We start from the raw sequence: 23,925 nt of genomic DNA on the forward strand, positions 1-23,925 counted from the left end.
CCCAGTTTGGGTGCCACAAACATGGCTGGCCATGTCCCAAACTCTTGTTAAAATAATAAACCTTCCTTTGTTGATACCACAAAATTTGGTTTTGATCTGATACAGGTCCAGAATCAACAATATGGAGATGACGCTTTTTATTTTTTTAAAGCATGCTTTTATTTATGAGGTAAATCACCAGCATGCTAAAATAACAACTAATGATGACCAATTACAGTTTGAAAATGTAACATTAACCAGTGCTGAAGATCTGATTTAACTACCTACCTACTGTATATACCTGGATATTCCTGTGTTTAGATGTCCTTGATCATGCTTAACCCTTTAATACCTGGATCATCAGTTTTCTGGTGCATTCAGACACCTTTCACAAGCATTTTAACTCTTGACACCTGACTTTATTGGTTGGATTTATTTATTTTTTTTCAAAAACTTGGAAGAATCATATTTTGCAACTTTGCCAGAAATGTCATACAAATTACAAAAAAAAGGTAATAGATGACAGGGAAATGATCTGAAAAGTTGGAGGCATTATAAGATATCAAGAAATGGGAAAAAATGTCTAGAAAACTAAATTTATCATTATCTTAATAATGCATTTACAATTATTTTACATAAAGAAATTTAATTTCTTAAAGTCATTTTTTTTTTTTTTAGCTTTAATTTTTTGGTAATGTTCTTTTGACTTAAAAAAAAATTCTTGTTCATTTTTTAGGCCTTTACTTGTTAAGTTGCTTGTCGCCCTCTTGCCGTGTTTTTGAAAGAAATCAAGCCAATTTGCTCAGGTATCAAAGGGTTAAGGGATGCCTGCAGGTTGTTATATTTAATATATAATATAATATTACATTTAATTTTATATCCATGTATAAGGCCTCTAAAGTAACTTATAATTCTCATAAATCATACTGTTGATGAGGTTTTTATTAAAATTTTTAATCTGAAAGATGACTTACCTCCGTTCTCGTATTTTAATAGTATGCAAAGGAGTGCATCAGTGTTTTATATTCTGTGTTTTTGAGTTTTTGTAAAATGGGAGCAGGAGTAATCTGTCTATTAATAGACAGATAAAGAATATTAATATTAAAGAATATTAGTATATTAATTGCACAAAAAATCTCTGGACACCCAAATGCTTTGGGTTCATGTGTAGTATCCAGATCAGCCATAGGGGGGCATCACAGGCTTACTGCAGCGGTGGCAGCTACTACGATACATGAAGGCGAAACATAAATCTTTAATGTGTTTACATTTGTAGAATTGACGGGTGAACTGGTGGTTACTGGGACATGTTTCTTATTGTTGCTACTTCAAATCCCATCTGGGAAAATTCTGCAAATGTAATGTAACTAACTGTGGCTGGCAGTAAAATAGTGTCTGTGCTCTCAATCTTGTGTTTGATAACATGATTTACTATTACCAGAGAGTTGGTAAATGTGATCTCGAATTGGCTCATAAACCCATATTGACTAATTATGATGTTTTGCTAGTAACTTGACCTAAAGAGCTACTGAGTCCTGTTAAGCTGTCATTTTGGCTGCAGGGAGTTGTGTTTATCCTATGGGATGAGAATTAACTGAGCCATTAAAGTGACTAATTGGAACAACAGTTTCTGAGACTGGTCCAGTATTGAGTGAAAGTGCTTCAGCCGGCAGTAATAAAACTGGCTGCAATGAAACCACTTGGGGTATTTGTGTGTTGTTAATTTATGCCCACAAAAAGTGTTTGTTTTTTTCACTTGACAGGCTCAGATTGTGATACTAAGTATCGAACAACATTATGGAAAGGTTTCCTACGGAGACAAACCTTTTTGTTTAAGGGTAAAATCCCTTTTGTGTAACTAGAAACAGCCCAGAAAAAGCCTGTATAGAGCCAGCATATTTTCACATCTAACTGGCTGAAGTAAGGATTTATTTCAACCAGTCAGAGTTGGTGATTGTTGTAACAGTGGCGACAAACCAAGATGTTTTTTGTGAGTTTTACTTCGTTTTTGTTGCCCTTGAATGAAGTGTGTTTGATGATGAATACATTTATTTCTACCCCTCTTAAGGGTCCAGACCAGAGATTGGTCGAAGTCAAACAGTCATTTTTTTTCTGAATAGTGTAGACACAAAGGTCAGAAAATATGGTCCAGGTTGAAAAACACTGAAGTTACCCTGTAATGTACCTGCTACGTAGTGGGATGTTTTTGCTCCAAAAAAAAAAAAAGAAGAAAAGTCTGGCATTTCCTTAATGCAATGCAATTCCACAATTCAAACCAAAAGCTTCATATTGATTTTACAATCTTTAATATTTTCATATCTTCAAAAGTGGCATCAGTTACTAAACAATCCTCTGCAAAGAACATTTCTAGAACATGTTGGGTATAAATAATCTGTTTTGCTGTAGTAAGAAGTACAGGTACGTACAGTATATACATATTTTTGCTATATCACACCAATACACTTTGGATTTACTTGGCTGTTTGTATTTATACATTTCTCATAGCTCTGTTCTCTCATATACTCTTTTGTTAAACAGAATCCAAGACAACAAACTGCAAAAAAGTCCCTCAAAAATTCATTGTGCCAAGGTGGGATGAATTCCCTTCTTCTACTTGCAAAAACACAGTTTCATATTGCACAACCCATCATCCGTTCACAGCATTGAATATCATCTCTGCATGTACAAACCAGTTTTAAACCGCATGCTCCCTACAAATCAAACGTATCCTCCTCCTCTCCAACGCTTGTTTTTGCACAGCGTCTCACATCTCAGTCAGTATTGTGTAATCGCACAGTAGAAAGTATCAATGCTTTGGACAGCCTGTCTGCTTTATAGTCTCTTTGTCCTACACTACAGTTAATGTGTGTCAATGTGTTTAATGTAAAAACCTGCTGCAATAATGTAACATACAGCACAGCAGGCTTACTTTATCCTCCTCTATTGCACAGTAGAAAAACGCACAACTCACAGCTAACGTCGACCTCTCTATGCTTCATGTTACTAAAATCATCAACATGAAATAATCTCTGAAACCTGACAGCAACAATAATAAATACTCAAAATGACTTACAGCCCTTATTCAAATAAAACAGATAGGAAATTCCATATTTACACAATATTTATAAATAAAGCAGAGCATTTTCCCAATGTGGTTCTCACTACATAAAACTTAAAAAATTACTGTGTTCAGAAAAAAAACATAATGTACACAAGATGCGAAACACTGATCATAAATAGATGAAAAGAACAGAGGGCTAGTGTTGTTTTAAGTGAGGAAAATGCATACCAAGAAAAACATCGGAAGCACTCGTTCATGGCAAAATTCTATTGCTCAGAAAAACAGATTTTGTGTCTCGAAACCTCTCAACATTTTTAACACACAACATCGAGCATCGGGAGGAAACGATTCCTGCTCAGGATCATGAAAATTACTTTTGTGTAAAATCATGTGTTCAGTGGAATAGATGTGTTTGATTTTTGACCAAAACGTCAATCACAGTGCACCTAATGTAATTTTAACACAAGGATAGTCTAATACAAACAGTAGATGACAATTGGCACATCTGAGGAAGCAGGCTGGATTTCAAAATGGAAGCAAATCTATGTACTGTCGTGGATAAGGGCGACAACATTTATCTTAGCCACCTAAACAAAGTCCCATCTAAAAAAATTCTATCAGTTTAAGTGTTGGCTATATTGTGAGTATTTTCACTGCTTTACCTTAATATCAGACAGCCCCTTCCAACAGCCATTAAGCCATTAACGACTTTAGTTCCATGCAGTTTTTCCTGTAATGTTATGGTTAACTACTGGCAGCTGTACTTGCCAGCATCCTACTGTTATTTTACAGTGTCACTATACCGTAAATTATTTCAACAGTTTATTGAATGTATTACAGTATTCTGCAGTGGAGTGAGACAGTCTGTGGGTTTACAGTGTTAAATTGGCTCCAAAAAGCGTCAAGATTTACAGTGTTTTACTGTATTTTGGAAAAAGCTGAACCGTACTGTTAGAATTTGAAGAACTTTTTTTTTTTTTACAGCAATTTCACTGTAACAACCTTTCCCTAAAATTACGGCATAATAAACGTAGATTGTGAGGTTAACAGTGTAACGTTGGCTCCAAAACAGCTTTAAGATTTTCAGTGTATCGCTGTATTTAAAAAAACTGTACATTACTTTAAGAATTTTGCCATATTTTTATGGCAGTGTGTTACAATGCATCTATGCTCTCATCAGCGCCACAAAATTTCATTGAGAAACAGTCATTTTAGCTCGCCGAACACAGGAGCTGCTGGTTTATCGTTTATCAACAGGTTTAATGACAGTCGAGCTGTTTCGCTGTCGGTGTGAGATTGTTGGGACTGTTTAACAGCTCTGTGTCTTATGTTCGCCACTGCTATTGTGTTAGCTTGTGTTGGGCAGATGGAGTAGCTCGTGGAGATTTTTTTTCTGCACTGCTTTGGAACGGCAAAAGCTGATTGTCAGTGATCAGCAGTTGCTGACCTCCTCCCACCCGAACCCCTATGATCACAAACAGATTTTAATTCTGTGGGAAACAATATAATACATACTATGTTAATACATATAATGAGCTCTGAAATGCAGCCACACTTTCAAAAGCCAAAACTATCTCTGTAAAATCTGGGAAAAAATGACAGTATGTTTGTTTTTGAATATAAAAGGGCTCAGCCTGCACTGAGATGAAAACATCACCTGTCGAGATTGGTCTTTGATGAGACACTGTGGTGCTCCGTGTGTGGACGTGGGGTCATGAGGGCAAATATGGAGTGCTCTTTGTTGCATAGAGGCAGATTCTGGCAGCAGGACGGAAAACGGATCTTATTCCATTGTCGAAACCTATATTCTTAGACGTCGACATGTTATCTGGTGCGATCCAATGTCATTGTTCAAATAGACAAATACTCTATGACTTATCCCAAAAGGACACACTGTATAGATGCTTTTGCCTGCACAGTTTATCCCTGGTTATTGAATCCTTATACAGCTGACTGTGTTAATACCCTGCTTTAATCATGGAACTACAGGAAGTGAAGGTGGGGGTCCAATCCTCCTGTGTGGAAAAAAAATGGGATTTATCCATAGGAGGCAAACTGCAGCAGAGGTTTAGCTGGTGTGGGGTTAAGATTTGTTGCATGTCGACGTGTTATAACCAGAGTCATGAGAAGAATCTATATTTCTTATATAAATATAGTTCTACTTAGGTATCTATTCTAATCTGATTGAATTCTTTTAATTTTTCATATAAAGGGCACATGTACATTTTTCAAACTGGCTGTAAGCAATAATTTTCTAACAATGGATGAAATTATTAATGTAAAAGGGTCATTTGAAGTGAGGAACCCTACAGGAAATTATCGCTGTAGACTGTATAAAAGAAGTTAAAGGAGCCGTGTAATGAGAATACTCTACTATAGCACACATTTAAACTAATATTGTTTTTTTGAGGTGGGGCTTTTTTAGGTGGTTAAAATATGTTTTGTTATTGACCCCTCCACAGCAGTATATTGCTTAGCTTCCATGTCAAACTCCAGCTCTTTCTTCAAACTAAGAGCGACATCTAGAGACTGACATCTACTGTAGGTATTATACTGTTTATGGATAAGCACCCCGTACAATCCCGCTTCAAAAAATGGAAGTAGGCTATCCCTTTAAGCCAGCAATGGAGGTTGTAACAGTGCTGAAATGGTGTCTATGTAAAGGGGACAGCTGGCAGGATGTGCCTGAAGTTTTGATGATGTGTTTTGCTCACAACCCACCGCCGTAGATTTAAAAACCAGCTGATAGCGGTTAGCGGCTAACTCAAAGACAAAGAACAGCGGCTGTAAATGTCCACAAATTGTGAACCTTACCCTTTGAGCAGAGGACGAGATCATAACAGGGACGCTAAATGATTGATATTGACATGTTATGGCATAGCTATTGTTTAGAAAGCACTGCTGAGGTGTATTTTTTATTTCACACTAGACACGCCCATCATGTCTTTTATGCTTCGGCTATGCCGGCATTCTGTCTGAAATCACACGCTGGAGCAGCATGATGCCATCGTTGTTTGTCTGTGTGAAAAAATGCAAAGGAGACGTAAAGAAGGGACTTTGTAGCAGCTCTATAGCAGCATCTCTGTGTAAAAAAGGCTTATATGATGTCAGTGCTTGTAATTTGTGATTGTAATTTAGCGGCAAAGCTGCGTTCGAGTAGTGTTGTGTTAAATTGTGTGATTTATCTCTCTCTCTTTACCTGTGCTTTCTTTTTTTGCTCTTAATTCAGCTGCTACAAAAGCACTTTACACTTTAACCAGAGAAAATGTTCTCCTTAAGCACAAATATTATTACAGAACCTAATGGAAGTATTTCTGGTGACATGTGCAATCATCATTAACAGCTCACTTTGTTGTGCAGTTCCTGAGGGTGTTGCAGCCCCACACTTTCACCAACAAGTCCAGTGGATGCATTAACTGTTGCATGTTCATAGCAGCAGCTCTGCACACTGTCCATTGCTGTACAGGCTTTGGAGACAAGATGAGGAATGTCTAACGCTGCGGGCCTGGAGGTGCCTCAGCGAATCCCCCTGCAATGGTGCTCGGGGGTTGGAAATCGCACACAGGCATCCACACACGTTCACACACTCTGAGTTATGACCCAGACAGCTTAGTAGTGAGAGACCCAGATCCACAGTGACTCCTTCCCTTTCTATCCCCCGAGGAAAGAAAGCACCATGTACATTTGTTTTTCTATTTTTCTCTTCTATTTCCTCCCTTTCTTTTCTTTTCTAAAGAGTCCCAGCCTCTGGCTATTTCACTGTCCCTCTCTTCCCTCCTCTCCCTCTCGCTGGACGGGATGGAGGCTGATGGAAGCTGACATGATGGTGGCATTGTCCTCACCGTCGAGTTAATGTGACCCCGGGGATGCTGTGCCTGTGTGCTGGGCCTGATGGTACAGAATGCAAAGCGCTTCATTGTGGAGAGAGGGTGGGAGAAGCCGAGAGGAGAAAACTGCTCTGCGCGGAGGTAGACCGAGAGATGCAAAATAGTCGAGGTGTTTTAACAAGAACAGGAGGGACAAAGACCTGCAAAGAAAGGCTCCACAGGGCTGTGAAATGACCTGAACTATATTACCTTAAAAAGATTTGTCATGACAGCGGAAGTAAATGGTATGTGATGTATAGATTACAAAATGTCCAGCATATCTAAAAAAAACCCCAAAAAGTCTTAACTTCAGATATTAGTGAAATGTAAAATCACCCAAATGTTTGCTCTACGCTGTAATCTGAAAAGTAGATTTTACTCAAAATATTCTCAAAAACAGATTGCTTTGAAAAAGGAAAGTAAATATAACTATAAATCTTGTATTATGTTTACTTTTTATCTAAGTGTTATATTTACTTGGAATTTAGATGTATTTACTTATATTTGTGAAGCTGTCGCAACTTAAAGATGACAAGTGAAATTACCATGTTCTTTCTAAGTGTTAGTAAATGACTTAACTTGATCATAACAAAGAGGAAATCTGTTCTGTTAACACTTTTAAGAATATACAAGTGTGATTAACTAGTATGCCATCAGAAGAATACTGGTTTACTGAAGTTGTTAAAACTTAGAAAGAATGATTTAATTAAATTTTCATTTTTATGAACAACCTCACAAAATTAAGTAAAAATAACAACATTTTAAGTAAATTTAACAAAAATGTAAACATAAATTCAGATGAAGTTATATTTATTTACATTTTTCAAGGCAATGAGTTCCATAAATGTTTTTAGTAAAATTCACTTGTCCGATTTTACAGTGTGACTGGGGTATAACTTAAAACCCTTATGCTCCGTTCATTCTTAAAATAAGTTGGATTTTTACTTCCCCATACCACATGCATTTGACAGTTTTTAAAAAAAACTATCAACCACAACTGTTTCAATGAAAGTATTGTAATCTAAAAAAAAATGGAGTCCACGTTGAACAAATTTCCCTTTTACACATTATATCTTGTTTGTTGACTTTGTACAAAATCAAAGTTTAATTATGGCAAAACTCTGGGAAGTTATTGCAATAGTTACAGTATTTTCTAAGCATTTTAAGGCTAAACTAACTGGAAGTTGATGGGAGCTTTAGTGTACAGATATTTGTGTGGAATTGACTTCTTCATTTAACTTTAGGCAAAAAAGCCTTGACGGTTATTTCTCAAATCATTGAACTATTCTTTTTTGACGTGGACATATCCTATAGCCTGCCAGTAAAGGTAGAATATTTTCAGTGTTTCTTCAAATTCAAGTGAATGGTTCCTGAGGTGAGGTGAACCACAGACATGGATCTCAAAGGTTACAAACACATTTAAATTAAAGATAATTGTTGACAACATTAGGAAGTATGGCCTCTGGCTGGAAAGCAAACTTGACCATGAGTCACACGTACTGATGACCTACTGTACCTAAACTTAACCAAAGTTACTTGGCGAACACAAACTCACTGATCCTCCCTGCTAAATCTGACAGGAAGCCAACATTTAAAACCTTTTTACAGACAAAATGAAGCTTGCCCCGTACTCTAAGAGCTTCTAAAATCTGTGTTGTTCTGCTCTATTCCTATCAGGCTCATACAACCACAATGAAACCACAAAAGCTGAGGATCTGTAACAGCTGTGTGACCTATAGGAGCCTGAGACTGGTAGATTTCCTCTCAGTCTATATATAATCAAAGACCATTGCTGGCGTTAAAACCTTTACCTATCTCTAAATTGGGGTGATTGTTCTGCTTAGCTCTTTTGCTCCTGAATTTCAACCTATCAAATCACCCCTTTTCATCTTGTTAATCTGAATGTGTCTCCACGTTTTATATCCCTCACATGTTGGGGCGAATGTCCCAAACTGGCATTTAGCTAACACCAAAGCTGTCTGATTAACATTACAGCTCTCTGAGGCCGTGGCGCTCAGACGGTCACCTCAGTCGTACTGTGGGTGGAATAGCTCTTATGCCTGTTGTGGTGGTAGTAGGAGGGCTGAGATGGGTGTTGCCCCTGTCCTTGTCCCCCTCCAGCTCCTCCATATATCCCTCCATACGGCTGGCTAAAGAGATCCGGCATGTTCTCTATGCTCTGCGGCCTCCTGATGGAGTAGCCATGTCTCCGGGTGGAGCTGTGCATGGAGGAGTGGGTGTGGCCGGGGGCAGAGGCCTGCCTGTGGACATGGCGGCCAGTTGGCTCCCAGGCTTTGAAGGCTGAGCTGGAGAGCAGCGGGTGCGTGGTGGTCTTGGGTAGGCGCGAGTGCTCTAGGTGGCTGGAGGGGATGGAGATGGAGAGGGGGGCGTGGAGGTCGTGGTGCGCCGTCACGGACTGGTGGATGTACGACTTCTCTTTGGGCTGTGGAGGCACGGGCTGGAAGGCAGGAGGTGCCACAGGCTGGTACTGGGAGAAGTCCATGAGTGGGAAGCTCTTGTAGTAGCCACGAGATGCACTGTGAGCTGTAACGAATGAAAGAGTGGGTGAGAAAAGTAACATCCATACAAAGAATTCATCAGTGAGTTACAGAATCGTTTGTTTCCTACAACTTTTGTTCTTTTTGTTTTGGATAATTTCTATTTCAGTAAAATTCCTCCACAAGCAAGTTACAGTTTACATTTATATCTGTTAAAACATAGATGCTGCACACACATCTTTCCTCCAGCAGCAGGGAAGATTTATACAGTTAGCAAAGTTTAAAGATTAGAGCCACAAATTCAGTATGAGTGATCGAATGGCTCCTCTTCTCTCCCTGAGAAATGAAATTGAGTAATTTCAGGAAAAAAATATTTGCAAAATATTACAATGTCACCATGAAGTTGACCCTTGACCTTTTGGATATAAAATGTCGTCACTTCATCATTTTATCCTGTTTGACATTTGTGTGAAATTTTGTCATAATTAGTGAATGAATGCTCAATTATGGTGAAAATCATGTTTTGTTAGGTCACAGTGATCTTGAACTTTGGCCTTCAACAAATTCTAATCAGTCCATCACTGACTCGAAGTGGATGTTTGTGTCAAACTTGAAAAAATTCCTTCAAGTTATTCTTGAGATATAACATTCACGAGAATATGATAGGCGTGAGGTAACAGTAACCTTAACCTTCAGCCTTTGTCCACCAAAATCAGTCTATGCTTCAGTCCAAGTGAATATTTGTGCCAAAATTGAAAAATTGATGTGACTTGGCAAAATCGCTTTGTTTATTTTCAACCTGTTTGAACATCAGATTTCTCATTTCTTGCCCCGTTGTAGTACATTACAGTAATGTTACCAGATCTCCTTTATTGATTACAAAGATCCAAAAATAAAAAAGTTGTAATTAAGGGGAATAACCCTTTAATGTAATGTAGCAGGCTCTGTTTCTAACCTTAAACAATTAGGCCAGTAAAGCATCCACATGCTATATTTGGCCTACTTAAACTTGTTTATACTTTAGAGTCATTTTCAATTTGTCACAGTCTGATGCAGTTGTGAGTCACATGCAGAAGTAGCCTAAAACGAACTGTCAATGTGCAAACACAGAGTCTGTCATAGTAGGAGCACTGACGACTGAATCACACTTAATCCATGATGCATTTATGTTAGGACCTCCCGGCTCTGACCTGTCACCAGTGTCATCTTCGTTTGCTCCTCAAAGTATTTAGAAACTTTTCAGGGGAAACATGCAACTTTGGAAAAAAGAAATTACACGTTCTTCCTTCTTACAACTAAAAACTTGAAGTCATATTCAGAAAAATCAACTCCTGCTCAGTTAAATACACTAACGGCTGAAAGACGTGGCACGGATGTGATGGGTCATGTAGCCAGGGCGGACGACGTACTCTGTCTCTCTAGCGTGTGGTTGCTGCAAGCTTCACTGTGGGCATATTGAGTTTGCCAAATGATAATGAAGTTAGTTCTGCAGGGTTTGAAATAGTAGGTTGTATTAGCTGGTACTGAATTCATTAACTGGATTGCTTTAAGTACAAGGTGCATTGATCTGATTAATTTATTTTCATGCAAAATTATTCTAATGTGTAAAAACACACCAAGGTTGCTCTTCTGCTTTACATTGCCTTTGGTACAGTGAAGCATTTCAATAATTTTCATACACATTGTTCTTGTTTTTTACACGATTCTGTGTAGTTTCATTTGTTGGAGGAGGAAAGCAACACTAAAACAACAACACCAAAACAGTTCACCATATGATAAAAAGTGAAAAGAGAGACCAGTTAATTTAAAAGTATATGCATACTACAAAATGTCACTACATATCATTTTATCCTATTAGACATGTGTGTAAATTGTCTTCATAATTATCCCATGAATTCCTGAGTAATGGCTGAAAACATGTTTGAGTCACAGTGACCTTGACCTTTAACCACCAAATTGTAACCAGTAAACTCTTGCGTCCAAGTGGACTCAAGTATGGTGGTTTGTGCCAAATTTGAAATTTGAAATTCCCTCAAGACTTTCTGGAGATTAACAAAATGAGACAGATGCAAGGTCACAGTAGCCTTTGACCTTTGAACACCAAATTCTGATCAGTTCATCCTCGAGTCCAAGTAAATGTTTGTGCCAAATTTGAAGTCATCCCTTTCAGGTGTTTTTGAGATATTACGTTCATGAGAAAGTGATGGGCAAGGCCTGAATGACCTTGACCTTTGACCTTTGGCCACCAAATTCTAAGCAATTCATCCTTGACTCGAAATGGATGTTTATGCCAAACTTGAAGAAATTCCTTGATGGTTGCCCTTGAGATATTGCGGTCGTAAGAATGAGACAGATGCAAGGTCAAGCTTACCTTGACCTAAAACCTCTGACCACCAAAATCAAATCAGTTTATTGGTGTGTGTAAGTGGACATTTGCGCCAAATTTGAAGGACAGGTGTTCTTATGACATTGCATTTACAAGAATGGGACGTATGGAAAGACGTATGGACACAGAAAACCTGAAAACAGATTGCCTCTGGCAACGAGTACTGCTGGAACAGAGGCATAAAAAACTACAGAGACGGAAAACAGTAAGTGAAGGTTGAATAGAAGGAGGGGAGAATTTGACAGAAGATACCTAAAACGAAACGGTGAAATGCTTTGATAATACAGAAAACAACTTATGCAACAACATAATAAAGAAGTATAACAGCAGTGTTTCATGGGAAGGGTCAATGTGAGCCTTTACAAGCACAAAACATAAATTGGACTTGTGGACTTGTTGTCCACAAAATGTGAAATGTTAAATGAGTGGAAAGATAACATATAGAGAATCAGAGGAAGGGAAAGGACAGTCAGGATGAAGGGAACGGTTTGAAGAAGATCAAAGGGGAAAGCTGGTGATTTAAGTATTTCCAATTGGTGTATGCCCTCAGGATGAATAGTATAGCGGTATTTCTCTGTTGCTGAGCTGGAGAGGGCTGAAGGCAGGGGGAGCGATGAGGAGGGAGGAACCGAGGAATGAAACAGAGATGACGTAGGTAAAGGTATATGTGTGTGTTAGGATGTGTGGATGTAGCAGTGAAGGTTTATAAATACCCTCGCCCTAAGTCCGGAGCGTGCGCGGCAGCTATGCGTGTGTGTCACAGGCTAGCATGAATGTCACAGAGAATTATTTAAATAAACTAAAAACTGAGGTCATCGCCGCCAGCTTCCCAACTACACAAACAGTAACCTTGTCTCTATGTGTGTTTTCATCATTTTTGTCCAAAAGTCAGAGTCCAGTAGCAGCTGTTTGTTAGCAGTTGAATTCATTTGCAAAAGAAATATCTATTATATATAAATGCTAAAAAAAGAGCATAAATTATAAAAACAAACAAATGAACTTCAAAAATAAACATTCATATAAAGTTGTAAAATATTTGAATGTCTTGTTTTTAGGTGAAGCTGTCTATGAAGTAAGTATTCTTCCAACAGTATCTGAAAGTTTGGAGGGTCATATCTTTTATAACTATGTTTTCCGTGTGTTATATGTAACATAATGTTGTGATGATGCTGATATTTAATCCAAGACTTGTCCATCCATTCACTTGAACTCATATTACATTCTGTAATAAATCATGCATTTAATTATCATGAGACGTGCATTAGTTAAGTATAACTCAAAGTGGAAATAGTGGTTGTCATGCCTCTGTGCTGACATTCTGTTTTTGGGTTGCCTGTCCCGTTCATGAGAATGCAATATCTCAAAAATGCCTTGAGGTTTTTTGTTTTTTTTTTTTTTAAATTTGGCACAGTCAATCATGATCAATTCAACTTGGAATCTACAATGAACTTAATTTTTCTTTGGGTGTTCATAGGTCAAGTTCACTGTGACATGTTCTGTGTCATTCTTGTAAACCTATCTCAAGAATGCTTTCAGGGAATTTTGTCGAATTTGGCACACACGTCCACTTGGACTCAGTGATGGACTTATTGGAATTTGGTGGTCATAGGTCAAGGGCACTGTGACCTTTTCCGTCTCATTCTTGTGAATGTGTGTCAAGAACACCTGGTCTAAGTCACTGTGACCTGGTCTGTCTCATTTTTGAGAATGCAGTATCTCAAGAAGGCCTCCAGGGAGTTTCTTCAGATTTGGCACAAATATCCACTTGGACTCAACAATAAACTGATTATATTTTGGTGGTCGCAGGTCAAAATTCAAGCATTCTCATTTTAAGCATGTATGAAGCCATTTAGTGCATATTCAGGACCCTTTAACTGGTTACTTTTTTATAATGAGCTAAATGAAAACAATAAAAAGCCATCTGGAGACAGCGTTTACAATTCATGAAGCTGACATAAATTAGCCAGCAAGTCAAAAGTCTGCAGATGAGAAGCTGTAGCTGTTCCTGGGGAAAGTAAATGTATGCAGCGTGTAAAGAGGATTGTTGTTCATTCAACCTTCTATGGATAATAAAGGTTCAAATTGACCTTGACAAGCAGTGATTTGCCTTGGGCTTAGTTGTAGAGGATTGTTTTGTTTTCATGCGTTACCTGTGGTTTGATGTAGAATTCAAGGACAATAACGTGTGTGTGTGTGTGTGTGTGTGTGTGTGACCTTTCCCGACATGAAACGTTCTGTACAACCACCTGATAAAAACCCTACAGCTTCCCCTAAAGGCTGTAGTAGCTTTGTAGTTACATCACAGATCTCTTACAAAGCCTCATCCGTGGGCATTTTTGCTTCACATTGTGTCCCTGTTCACACTCAATAGTTTACTCAATAGTGAGTAAATTAGGTTTTCAGACAGTCACGAAGCATCATTACAGTGTGACCATGACTGGTGTGGTAGTGCATAACATATTTGACACATTAAATAAATGTGAGGCTTACCATTGACAAATTTCTAGCTAAAAGGGTAAGGCTGCAGGGATTGTGCAATATGTGTTGTGTGCAAAGTATTTGCAATGTTTTGTATGTGCATTTTGGAATATCTGCAATGTATTGGTGTGGTTTGGTACAACTAGTGCTGTTTTGTCAATATATATATTGGTTTAATTGCGGTGGAGGCATTCATGGGCGCAGCATCTGGGTTCAAGACAAATTTCCCTACAGGGACAATGAAGTATATCGCATCGTAACTTATTTAAGTTTAAAGATCATATATTTAATGTGCAAGCAGACAACTCTTCAACTACCACTTTCACAAAAACTATATCCTCTTCTATACCCTCTTCCTTTGAGCTGTAAAGCAAACCTTCATTTTCCCAGAAGATTGTATCCGGTGGTGAACAGAATTGCATATCGAAAGTCAGACTGATAGAAAATCAATCTAAACACTGATCGTGTCAGGCTTTTAACCAGAACCCTGTTATATGTATATGTATATGACCAGGTCATATTATTCCAGTTTCAGCCTCTTTACACTTGCTCCCGGTATGTTTTAGAATAGATTTTAAGAACCAGATGGCTTTTAAGGATACTCATGGCCTCCCATCCCAATTCAGGATTGTTAATTCACATTTATTCCATACATTAACTGATATGTAAGAAAAGATCTCAGTAACATAAAACATTCATTTCAGAATCATGCATATACTCAGCCTCTCTGAACACACAGCTGTACCTACTCTCATAGAAAAAGCAACAAGAACAAGAACAACAAGAACAACAACAACAACAACTCATGTTTCTCCCCCGAGGTTGTAAATGTGGCATAAATACCACCAGACCATGCAGCAGCTTGTAAATATTTGCATCTGATGACAAGTTGGTTAAAAAAACCCTTCACATTTCCATGAGAATATGTACTGTTCTGCATCGGCCTAAATGTATAATACGTCCTGTAGTAATTTATGCATTATATCATCATGAGTCATTCCTTTGTTAGGCATTGCTTATGACTTACTGTACCCTAATTGTAAAGTGTTTATTATAATGAAAAAAAGTAATAAAAATGCAACGGACACTTCAATTTTCATTCTTTTGTGGGCATTCTTGAGGGAATTACACTTAAAATTTGGACACTAAATGAAGTGGTTGAAAGTACATGAACTAAAAGAGAGTAAATATTGTTAACAACTAGAGGCTGCAAGGCCTTCTTGATTTAAAGGGTTGTAAGAAAACCTTTTTTAATATGCACAGTAGGCCTATTTCTCAGAATTTCATTCATCTATTTTATTTTATTTTATTTTATTTTATTTTATTGTGAGAGGATTATTTCCTGTAAATACTGCAGCAAAGATGAGCTTTCCTACAAATATCAGGAAAGCTCATCTTTGATGCAGTATTTACAGGAAATAATCCTCTCACAATTCAACCTAATCACTCATTTTACAAGAATTCCCTGCAGTTGTTTCATGAACTGTTTTGCTTAACTGTACAGTTTATCAGTATTTCTGTCCTGTTGTTGCGATGCATGCGATATAAAAATGACATATCCATAAAATATATCTATTAGTCAGGGGTCGCCAGAGCCACTGTTCAGTTACACATGCTACCCACATTGTTATTACACAAAGCTAGTTGGAAATCAGCGAAGAATACCTTTAATTTAAAGTTTTGTTTTGCTGTAGTTGGAACCAAATCACCAGTCACATAGTTTACATAAGGTTTTTCCCCCGTAGAGCTCCAGTGCTGCTTCCATATATATATATATTATAAAGCTCTGTCCTTTGCAGTGATCTGCGCTGCCTCGTTAGAATCTGCACAGCGATCCTAGCCTTAATAAGATCACAGCGTTCAATCAAAGGTTTCAGTGCTATGCTTATCCGTAGGCCATGAAGAACAGCGGAGTAAGTCTACTGTAATCAATCAATCACTCAGTCACATTTAGAGACGATTCCATTATCTAATAGCACAGTGGCAGACAGGAACAGCGTGGGCTCCTCTTTAAGATCAGCTCACAGTTTGCCAAGAGGCACAGAGACCCTTGTCAGTTGACAGCTCCTGTACTGCCAGCCTACTGTACTCTAAAGGTTACTGTGTCAGCTGGAGTCAGCATCAGATTGTGTGTGTGTTTATGTGTCTGACTTACCCACAGCTTTGAGGGAGGTATATTTGTTGAGTCCCACTGTGCTGTGGTTGCTGTGCGGGTGTGGAAGCCCTTGTCCAAATGGCCCGTACGCTGAGTTATTCAGCTGGTACTGTTCTGGTAGGAGACAAGCAGAGACAGAGGCAGTTAGTGGTGATTACAGTATCCAAGAGCAGGGATGCTCAGCTTGCTTTGCTTCGGGGCCACTTTTGCAAAAATGACAGGAGCCCAGGGGCCAGTCACACCAGCCCGATACATGTTTCTAGAGTTTTGGGACATTTCTCGGAATTTAGGATATTTACAGGATTTAAAGACATTTCTCTGATTTTTCATGGTTTTAGGATTTCAAGACATTTCTAAGATCTTAGGATGTTTCTCAGGTTTTACTACATTTCTAGGATTTTAGGTCATTTCTATGATTTCAGGACGTTTCTAGAATTCTGAGAAATTTATAGGATTTTAGGAAATTTATAGGATTTTGGGACATTAGGGGCTTAGTTAGGACGTCTGTCAGGGGTGCAGGGGATCCTCCACTGGCACTTTTTATGATGAACAAGCTCTATTTTGAAGGTGTTTTATACACTCTGGCATCTTATGAATACTAAAAGTACAAAAGCAATTCCTAGTGCGAATCATTCTATTTTTTATTGTGAATTAGAAAGTGGTTGGGGGTCACCTGGCACCCAATCGGGGGCCAGATTTGGTCTGTGGGCCAAAAGTTGAGAATCACTGGTCTAGTGTGTATGTCCTGTCTCATAGGTCCTATACATTGCCACAAAAAGGGGACAAGAAAATGACCTGAAAACTAGTTATTTTATTAAAAACCAAAACAAGAGGAAAATGTCCAGAAAACTGTATTCATAATTAGTATAATATATATTTCTAAAAAAATTACAGAAAAATAAGTAAGGTTTTTTTCCTCCAATTTCATGATTTTTATTTTTATTTTTTGGATTTTGTTTTGCATTTTACTTTTCCTCTTTTGCTTATTTTCAGGTAATTTTCTTGTTCCTTTTAACTAAATTTCGGCAAATTTTTGGGACATGTCTTGTTAAGTTGCTCATTGCCCTCTCTCTATCTTTTGAAAGAAATGTAAACAAATTTGCAGGTTTCAAAGGGTTAAGCCAGGAAAGAATCCTGGGGTGCCACTTTAAACAGAAGACACTTGGTGACATAACGTGGAAGAGTTTGATCACTCGACCTTTGTCATTGCTTGGATGTCGGCCCCATGTGTCATGTCCCTAAAGCTCATATTGGTTGTAGTGGGAAGCTCTCAGGTGGTAGTGTTTACTGTGGACGCTTCCCATGAAAGCATGTCCCTTTTACCTCGAGGCTGGTGACTCTGGGTGAGACAGCGGTCCCAGACCCTGACGGCCAGCCAGTCCCATGCTAAATGAACTGAGGTTAATGAACAATGGAACAAAGTGGCTGAGAGAGTGAAGCCCTGGCTATTAGCATTAATGAAGTCCACTGATGCAGCCAGTGCACTTGATGCCAGCCTCGGGGATAGATGGGCACACATGTAGCGCTCACGAATGTCCTCACTTACATACACACACACACACACACACACACACACACACACACACACACACTCACATGCAGACAACATGCTTTGTAAGGTCATTTAGAAGAGATGAAATTATTGCTTTTACATCTATAAAGTGTGTGTGTGTGTGTGTGTGTCAGGGCATCTTTGTATGTTTATTGATATGCTCGGCAAGCTGATGTGCCATGCACAGGTTTATTTGTGCAGAAGTGTGTGTGTTTGTAGCAGTGGAAGAAGCACGGCATCAGAGACAGAAGATTTCATCACATCTGTGCTGAGAAATAGGTGTACACGGCACAACTTCTGAATACTAATGCTCACACGAAAGAGACACACAGAGCGAGAGTCATATGTGGTTAAGATGATGCAAAGACGAGAGCTGGTTAAAGAGAGAGAGAGAGAGAGAGAAATAGAGAGAGAGAGAGAGAGAGAGAGAGAGAGAGATGTGGAGGATGTTCTGGTGGAATAAATTAGAAAATGATGCTGAAGCCAGAGGGGTGGAGAAATGTCAGGAGTTAGTCTTTACAGTAACCACATTTGCACTTACAACTCTCTGAGCCTCTACCTTAATCACTGCTCACACACACACGATGCATATTACAACATGTGAAACATCCTCTGAGCTAATCAGCTTAAACTACAGTGCACAGCACATCGATAGTAGTGTGTGTGTGTGTGTTTGTGTGCGTGTGTGTGTGTGCGTGTGTGTGCGTGTGTATGTAATTTGGTGGTGCTGACCTCTCAGCATGTGCCAGATTAGTGGATTTTGTGGAAAAAGTCCTTTTTCTACTGACATCATCATCATTACCACTATCTTCATCATCCTCATCATCTACTACCAAAGGTATGATATCACAGGGACAGTAAATAACACACTGGTACCTTGTATTAACTGGTTGTCATGAGAAGCTCAGATTTCTAAAGTGTGTGTGTTTGTGTGTGTCCTTTCAAAATCAGATAGATAGCACTGGTCTAAATGCTCCTCACATTCAATAATAATTCCACTTATTAACTAATAACTGGTTGTCCTTTGGATTTTTTTTTAAATTATTTTTTCTAGATTCTTGTTGAATTTTTATGCCTCTGTACCGGAAGCAGCTGTGGCCGGACGCATTATTTTTTCAGGTTGACTGATCATCCCATTCTTGTGAACGTGCACAAATACAGTGTTCCTACAGCTGCAAGCAAGTAGGATTTAAGATTATCTGAAACTTTTTTTTCTGAATGAAATTTGAAAACAATTTTACAAAATAAATAAAAGAAATAAAAAACATGAACTTACAGGTATTACTTAGCGATGGGGAGAATTTTGCCCAAATTATTGCAAATGCAAGAAGCATTCTGTAAATGATTATTTTTGTTTATTTATCAACTATTTTAAGATTTTTCAAATTATAAAATCCACATCATAAGACTTTTGAAATATTGATATTAGACATTTTAATACCAACTAAGGCTGTATTTCTAGATTAATGAATTCAATGCCTTTTAAAGACTTTTTAAGGATCTGCGGGAATCCTGAAATATCCACTTTGAGTGAAAGTATGTGTGACCTTGTCTGTTGCATTCTCCATACCATACCAATCCATGCTATAATAACCTGAGCTATTGCAAGTCAAGCATCGTAGGTTAAAGTCCATGGCCATATGTCAATATCTAAGTGGCCTAAAGGATTTGGGGCTTTTGACAAAAACATTCGGGGGTTGAGCCCCAGAAGCCACCCCTTGATCTGCTACTGTTGGTGAGTTATCTCCAAAAATCAACCAACTTTTTACCAATGTGAGCCACACACTCCATGAATAAACTTTATTGGAAATGGGCATGCTGATGTTCTCATGCCCGTGTGCACATACTCTCACCCACGCAGAAATACAAACAAGACCAATTAATGAGTCCATCTACTCAACAAAACCCTCTTTTCGGGTACAAGGTTTCAGCAATTGTGTAATGGAGTGAGTATGTAAGTGTGGTAAGTTTGTGTGTGTGTGTGTGTGTGTGTGTGTGTGTGTGTGTGTGCATGCATGCGTGCAAGCCAATTCATAAAACAGGAACTGAGGGAATTAGGAGAGGTTCTGGTTTGGGGTTGTGGATGTTAAATTCCAGCATGGTTGCACATATTAATTTCTCCATTAAGCACCACGAAGTGAACGTCTGGCTTCGGGATCTTTTAAGCGCAGAACAAGAGGGCAGGAGCGCTGCTTAATGAGTTATATAATATCTCGTCTCTCAGAGGGAACTGCAGGCAGCGGTCCATTAAGGTGTAAGGCGGCGAAGATCAGGGTTCCTTTGTATCATCTGTCTAAATGATTCAGGAGTGTGGAGACAGCCTGACAGATCTGAGGGATGGAGAGAACGACTCGGTCCAGAGTGGAGGTGGTCACGTGTGTGTGTTACTGTTGCAAGTAAAAGTCCTGCATTCAAGTCAAAGTCTACCAGCAAAATGTGCTTACACTGTGCAAAATGGCCCCATTAACAGAGTTCAATTATGGAGCCTTTAAGGTCCCCAAAGATTTTCTTTTTGTGCCTCCGCACTGGCGATAGTCCCATATGTCTGTCTGTCCCATTCTTGTGACTGCTATATCTCAAAAACACCTTTAGGGAATATCTTCAAATTTAGCACAAACATTTGAGTGGACTCAGTAATGAACCGATTAGGTTTTGCTTGTCAAAGGTCAAGGTAATGGTGACCATGCATTTGTCTCATTCTTGTGATAGTGATATATCAAGAAGACCTAGAGGAAATATTTTCAAATTTGACACAAGCATTCACTTGCCTTGAGGGAGTTTCCTCAAATTTATCACAAACGTCCACTTGGACTCAAGAATTCATATGCTCAAATTTCACGAAAGTTTCTCATAGGATGTAATGATGAGGTCAAACGACAACTGTGACATCATAATGTTTTACAAAAACAGAATTTCTCTATTTTATCAATTCATATCTCTCCACCATTTTAAAAATGTCCTCAACATCTTCTATAGTCATACCTTGCTTGAACTACGCTTCAGCATAGTATGCCCATGGAAAGCATTTGTTGAGATTGCGGCCAAACAGAACTGGTTGCGTTGTTATTGTATGCCTCTGGACGGCACCTGCCACATCAGCCTAATATGCGGACAACAGCGTCACTTGAGAATTCAGCTGGACTGGACTTGTTGTGTGTGCATGTCACGCCACAGAATGGCGTCAGGTTGAAACACTGAGGGTAACGACGTAATATAAGTAGCAAGAGGGTGCCTATACGGCGTATTGGAGGGGTGGTGGATGGCTCCAACAAACCCTGGACTTTCATGTGGGAGTCTACTGTTTGCTTCCCATCTGAAAAGGAGTTTTGTTTTCTACACCTTATCATGTGCCTCCTTCCCCTAACCCTAAACATCTGTGCCAGCATGTGCATATCCTGACATCCCTATGTTGGTTGCCGTAGGGATGTCAACATAACCACGTGCTGAGCCATCCCACCATGTGTATTTGTTGACATCACAGTAGCAGTATCCTGGAATGTAAAGAGCAGATGCAGAAGAATACCTAAAACTGACATTTAGACGTGGAAGTCCACTGCAAAGTGGCAACATGTGACTGGGATGAGAATGTGTCGTTTTGTCCGCATGCACAAGCTTTCAGAAAAAGTGTACAAATATAGACAAATGAATGCATGCAGAGTATGGACAGAAGGCTCCATCCTTGTCTGTGTACATATCTAATGTTGACTATAAATGAGCCTTAAGAAAACCAAAATGGAGCCTTTACCTGATTGTGCCAAAACAACAGAAATATCTGTAGTTTTTTACTTTTTAAAAAAAAACCTAATAATAGTTTCTAAAGCTATTCCACACAGACATAAAAGGTTTACTTATTGGCAGTTTTTACATGAAAAGAAGGATATATTCTCCCCTTATCATATGAAGTTAGGTTATCAATGAAATAAAAGTGTTATTTTACACTGTGCTGGATAGTTTGCCTCTCCAGCTTGTCTGGAAGTAGTTAACTGAGTTTAGTAGAAGCACTAATGATTCATTTGTCAGGTCAGCACAAAGTTTTTATGACTTAAAGTAGGTTTTGATTTGACGAGGTTCTCCTCTCTCTCATGCACACACCTTTATCATCTGCCTGCTGTTTTTAGCGACATCCTATTGTGAGTGCTCATGACCATGAAACACAAAGACAAGCAGAGAGGTCACTCATTTCTGAATACACAGTGTGTGTTTTGTGTATATATGTGCATCTCCAAGTGGGTGTGAAAGAACGCATAAAAGGAAACTTAAGCGCTGTGGGGAAAGTGATGAAGGAGAGAGTGCATTGCATGGTGTCTGTCATCACTGAGATGAAATACGAACGTCCCCGTGTGTCAGCATGGGAGTGCGATGGTATGAATAAGGGGAATAAAGTGAGAAAGCTAGTGTTTCTGTCATGGGTGAGATCACATGTGAGAGTCTGTGTGCATCTTCATTTACCGCAGCAGAGGCAGAGCAGACAAACACAACCCTCTCCCACCCCTATGTACTTATTAATCCCCACTCTGTGCGATCTGCTGAGTCAGTCATACATACACGCCTTTCTTTTGTTAGAATAATCAACATGACACGAGCAGGAGAGCAAAGATTCAAATGGAGATTATTAATTTACAAGAAAAAGTAGTTTCCCTCTTATGACCCCGGGGGAAGAGTTCAGAAACATTTTGGAGGAGATGAGGGCTCAGAGAGTAACTCTTCTGACAGCTGGGGTAAAATAAAAAAATAAGTAAAAAATTTTTTTTAAAAAGTGAGAGAAGAAAAGGTGAAATGTGTGTTAAGAAGAGTGATTTGTTACTAGGTCATGCTACTTCTGCAGTCGTCTTTGATAAATAGGTCATTGCTTTTTGCTTCAAGCTGTCTTTTTGCACTGACTCATGTTTGTGGGAGACTTTTAGGCCAAATATTTGCCTCCTGTCCTCAGTTCACATTAGCTGCTGATGGTTCATGTGAATCAGAAAAAAACAACACAACATCTCTGAGTTTAACATTCTCTGACTTTTTGACTTTTCTAACCGTTAAAAGCACAGTGATACAGAAGTTAGAGCATCTTTAGTAGAGTACCCCAGGAATGAGTCCTAAAACCCAGAAATGCATTTTATCATCTCCAGTTCTCTTGTCTCAAAGTCAGTGGTTATCTGACTGGGTTTTTGGTTAGATGTCTGAAATAAGGTCTGTGGTTAACACAAGCCTAAGAGACTTTGACGTTGTGTTCTAGGGCATAAATTATTTCAATAAATACCCCTCTGTGAACTTTGAAGCTTTTATGTTTCTTAAAAAGGTGGTTACTACCAAGGAGCTAAACAAGACTACAGAACGTCATCACAGGAGTGGTGTTCATTTGTGAAGATTATTTCACTGACCAAAGTGTGTAAATATCATTAATGTTTGTTTGCCAAGGAGCTTAGTTTCTGTAGTGATCCAAAATCCAATAGGTTTTTTGGCAAAGGAACCAGGGTGAAGTTGACTTTCTCATCGGCCTACAGAAAAATGTCATCCCCGCAACACATTGGTTCTGTCCAATCGTGTTGTCGCCTGACGCCTACCAGAGGTGTTTTATGTGATCTTATACCAAAAGAGCTGTCAAAGCAATGGTGTTTTAGGTGTTCGAAATCAGAACTGACTGGAATACCTTGGTGAAGTTAGTGGAATATTTATCATTTATTCCTGATGATCTGCCTCAAATATAAAGCACTCTTCATTGTGGGGTCATGAGATTTTGTGGGCGAGGAAACATAAAATATAATGCCGACAGTATATTAAAATGTATCCCTCCTCCATTGTTTTTCTGCAGTTTAACATATAAGATGTGACAGTTGATTCTTGTTGTAGGCTATTTGTCCCGCACCTTTTCCACTGTGATTGGACAGCAGGGTAAAAAGTGACAGTGAGGAGCATTTTACCCAAAGTTAAATAACTCTCGGTGACCGGAGAACAACACCAA

At 38.8% G+C, this 23,925-nt stretch overlaps 1 protein-coding gene across 1 annotated transcript in view; it reads right to left on the reverse strand.

Annotated features, from left to right (window-relative positions):
- Positions 1-8,920: 8,920 nt before the first annotated feature.
- Positions 8,921-23,925, reverse strand: part of shisa8b (shisa family member 8b) — a 41,344-nt gene continuing 26,339 nt past the window's right edge. The window contains 2 exon segments of the mRNA XM_042508651.1: positions 8,921-9,450; positions 16,424-16,537. Of these exon segments, the coding sequence (XP_042364585.1) occupies positions 8,921-9,450; positions 16,424-16,537 (644 nt within the window).

Source organism: Plectropomus leopardus, chromosome 19 (genome assembly GCF_008729295.1).
Source record: "Plectropomus leopardus isolate mb chromosome 19, YSFRI_Pleo_2.0, whole genome shotgun sequence".
NCBI classification, from domain to species: domain Eukaryota; kingdom Metazoa; phylum Chordata; class Actinopteri; order Perciformes; family Serranidae; genus Plectropomus; species Plectropomus leopardus.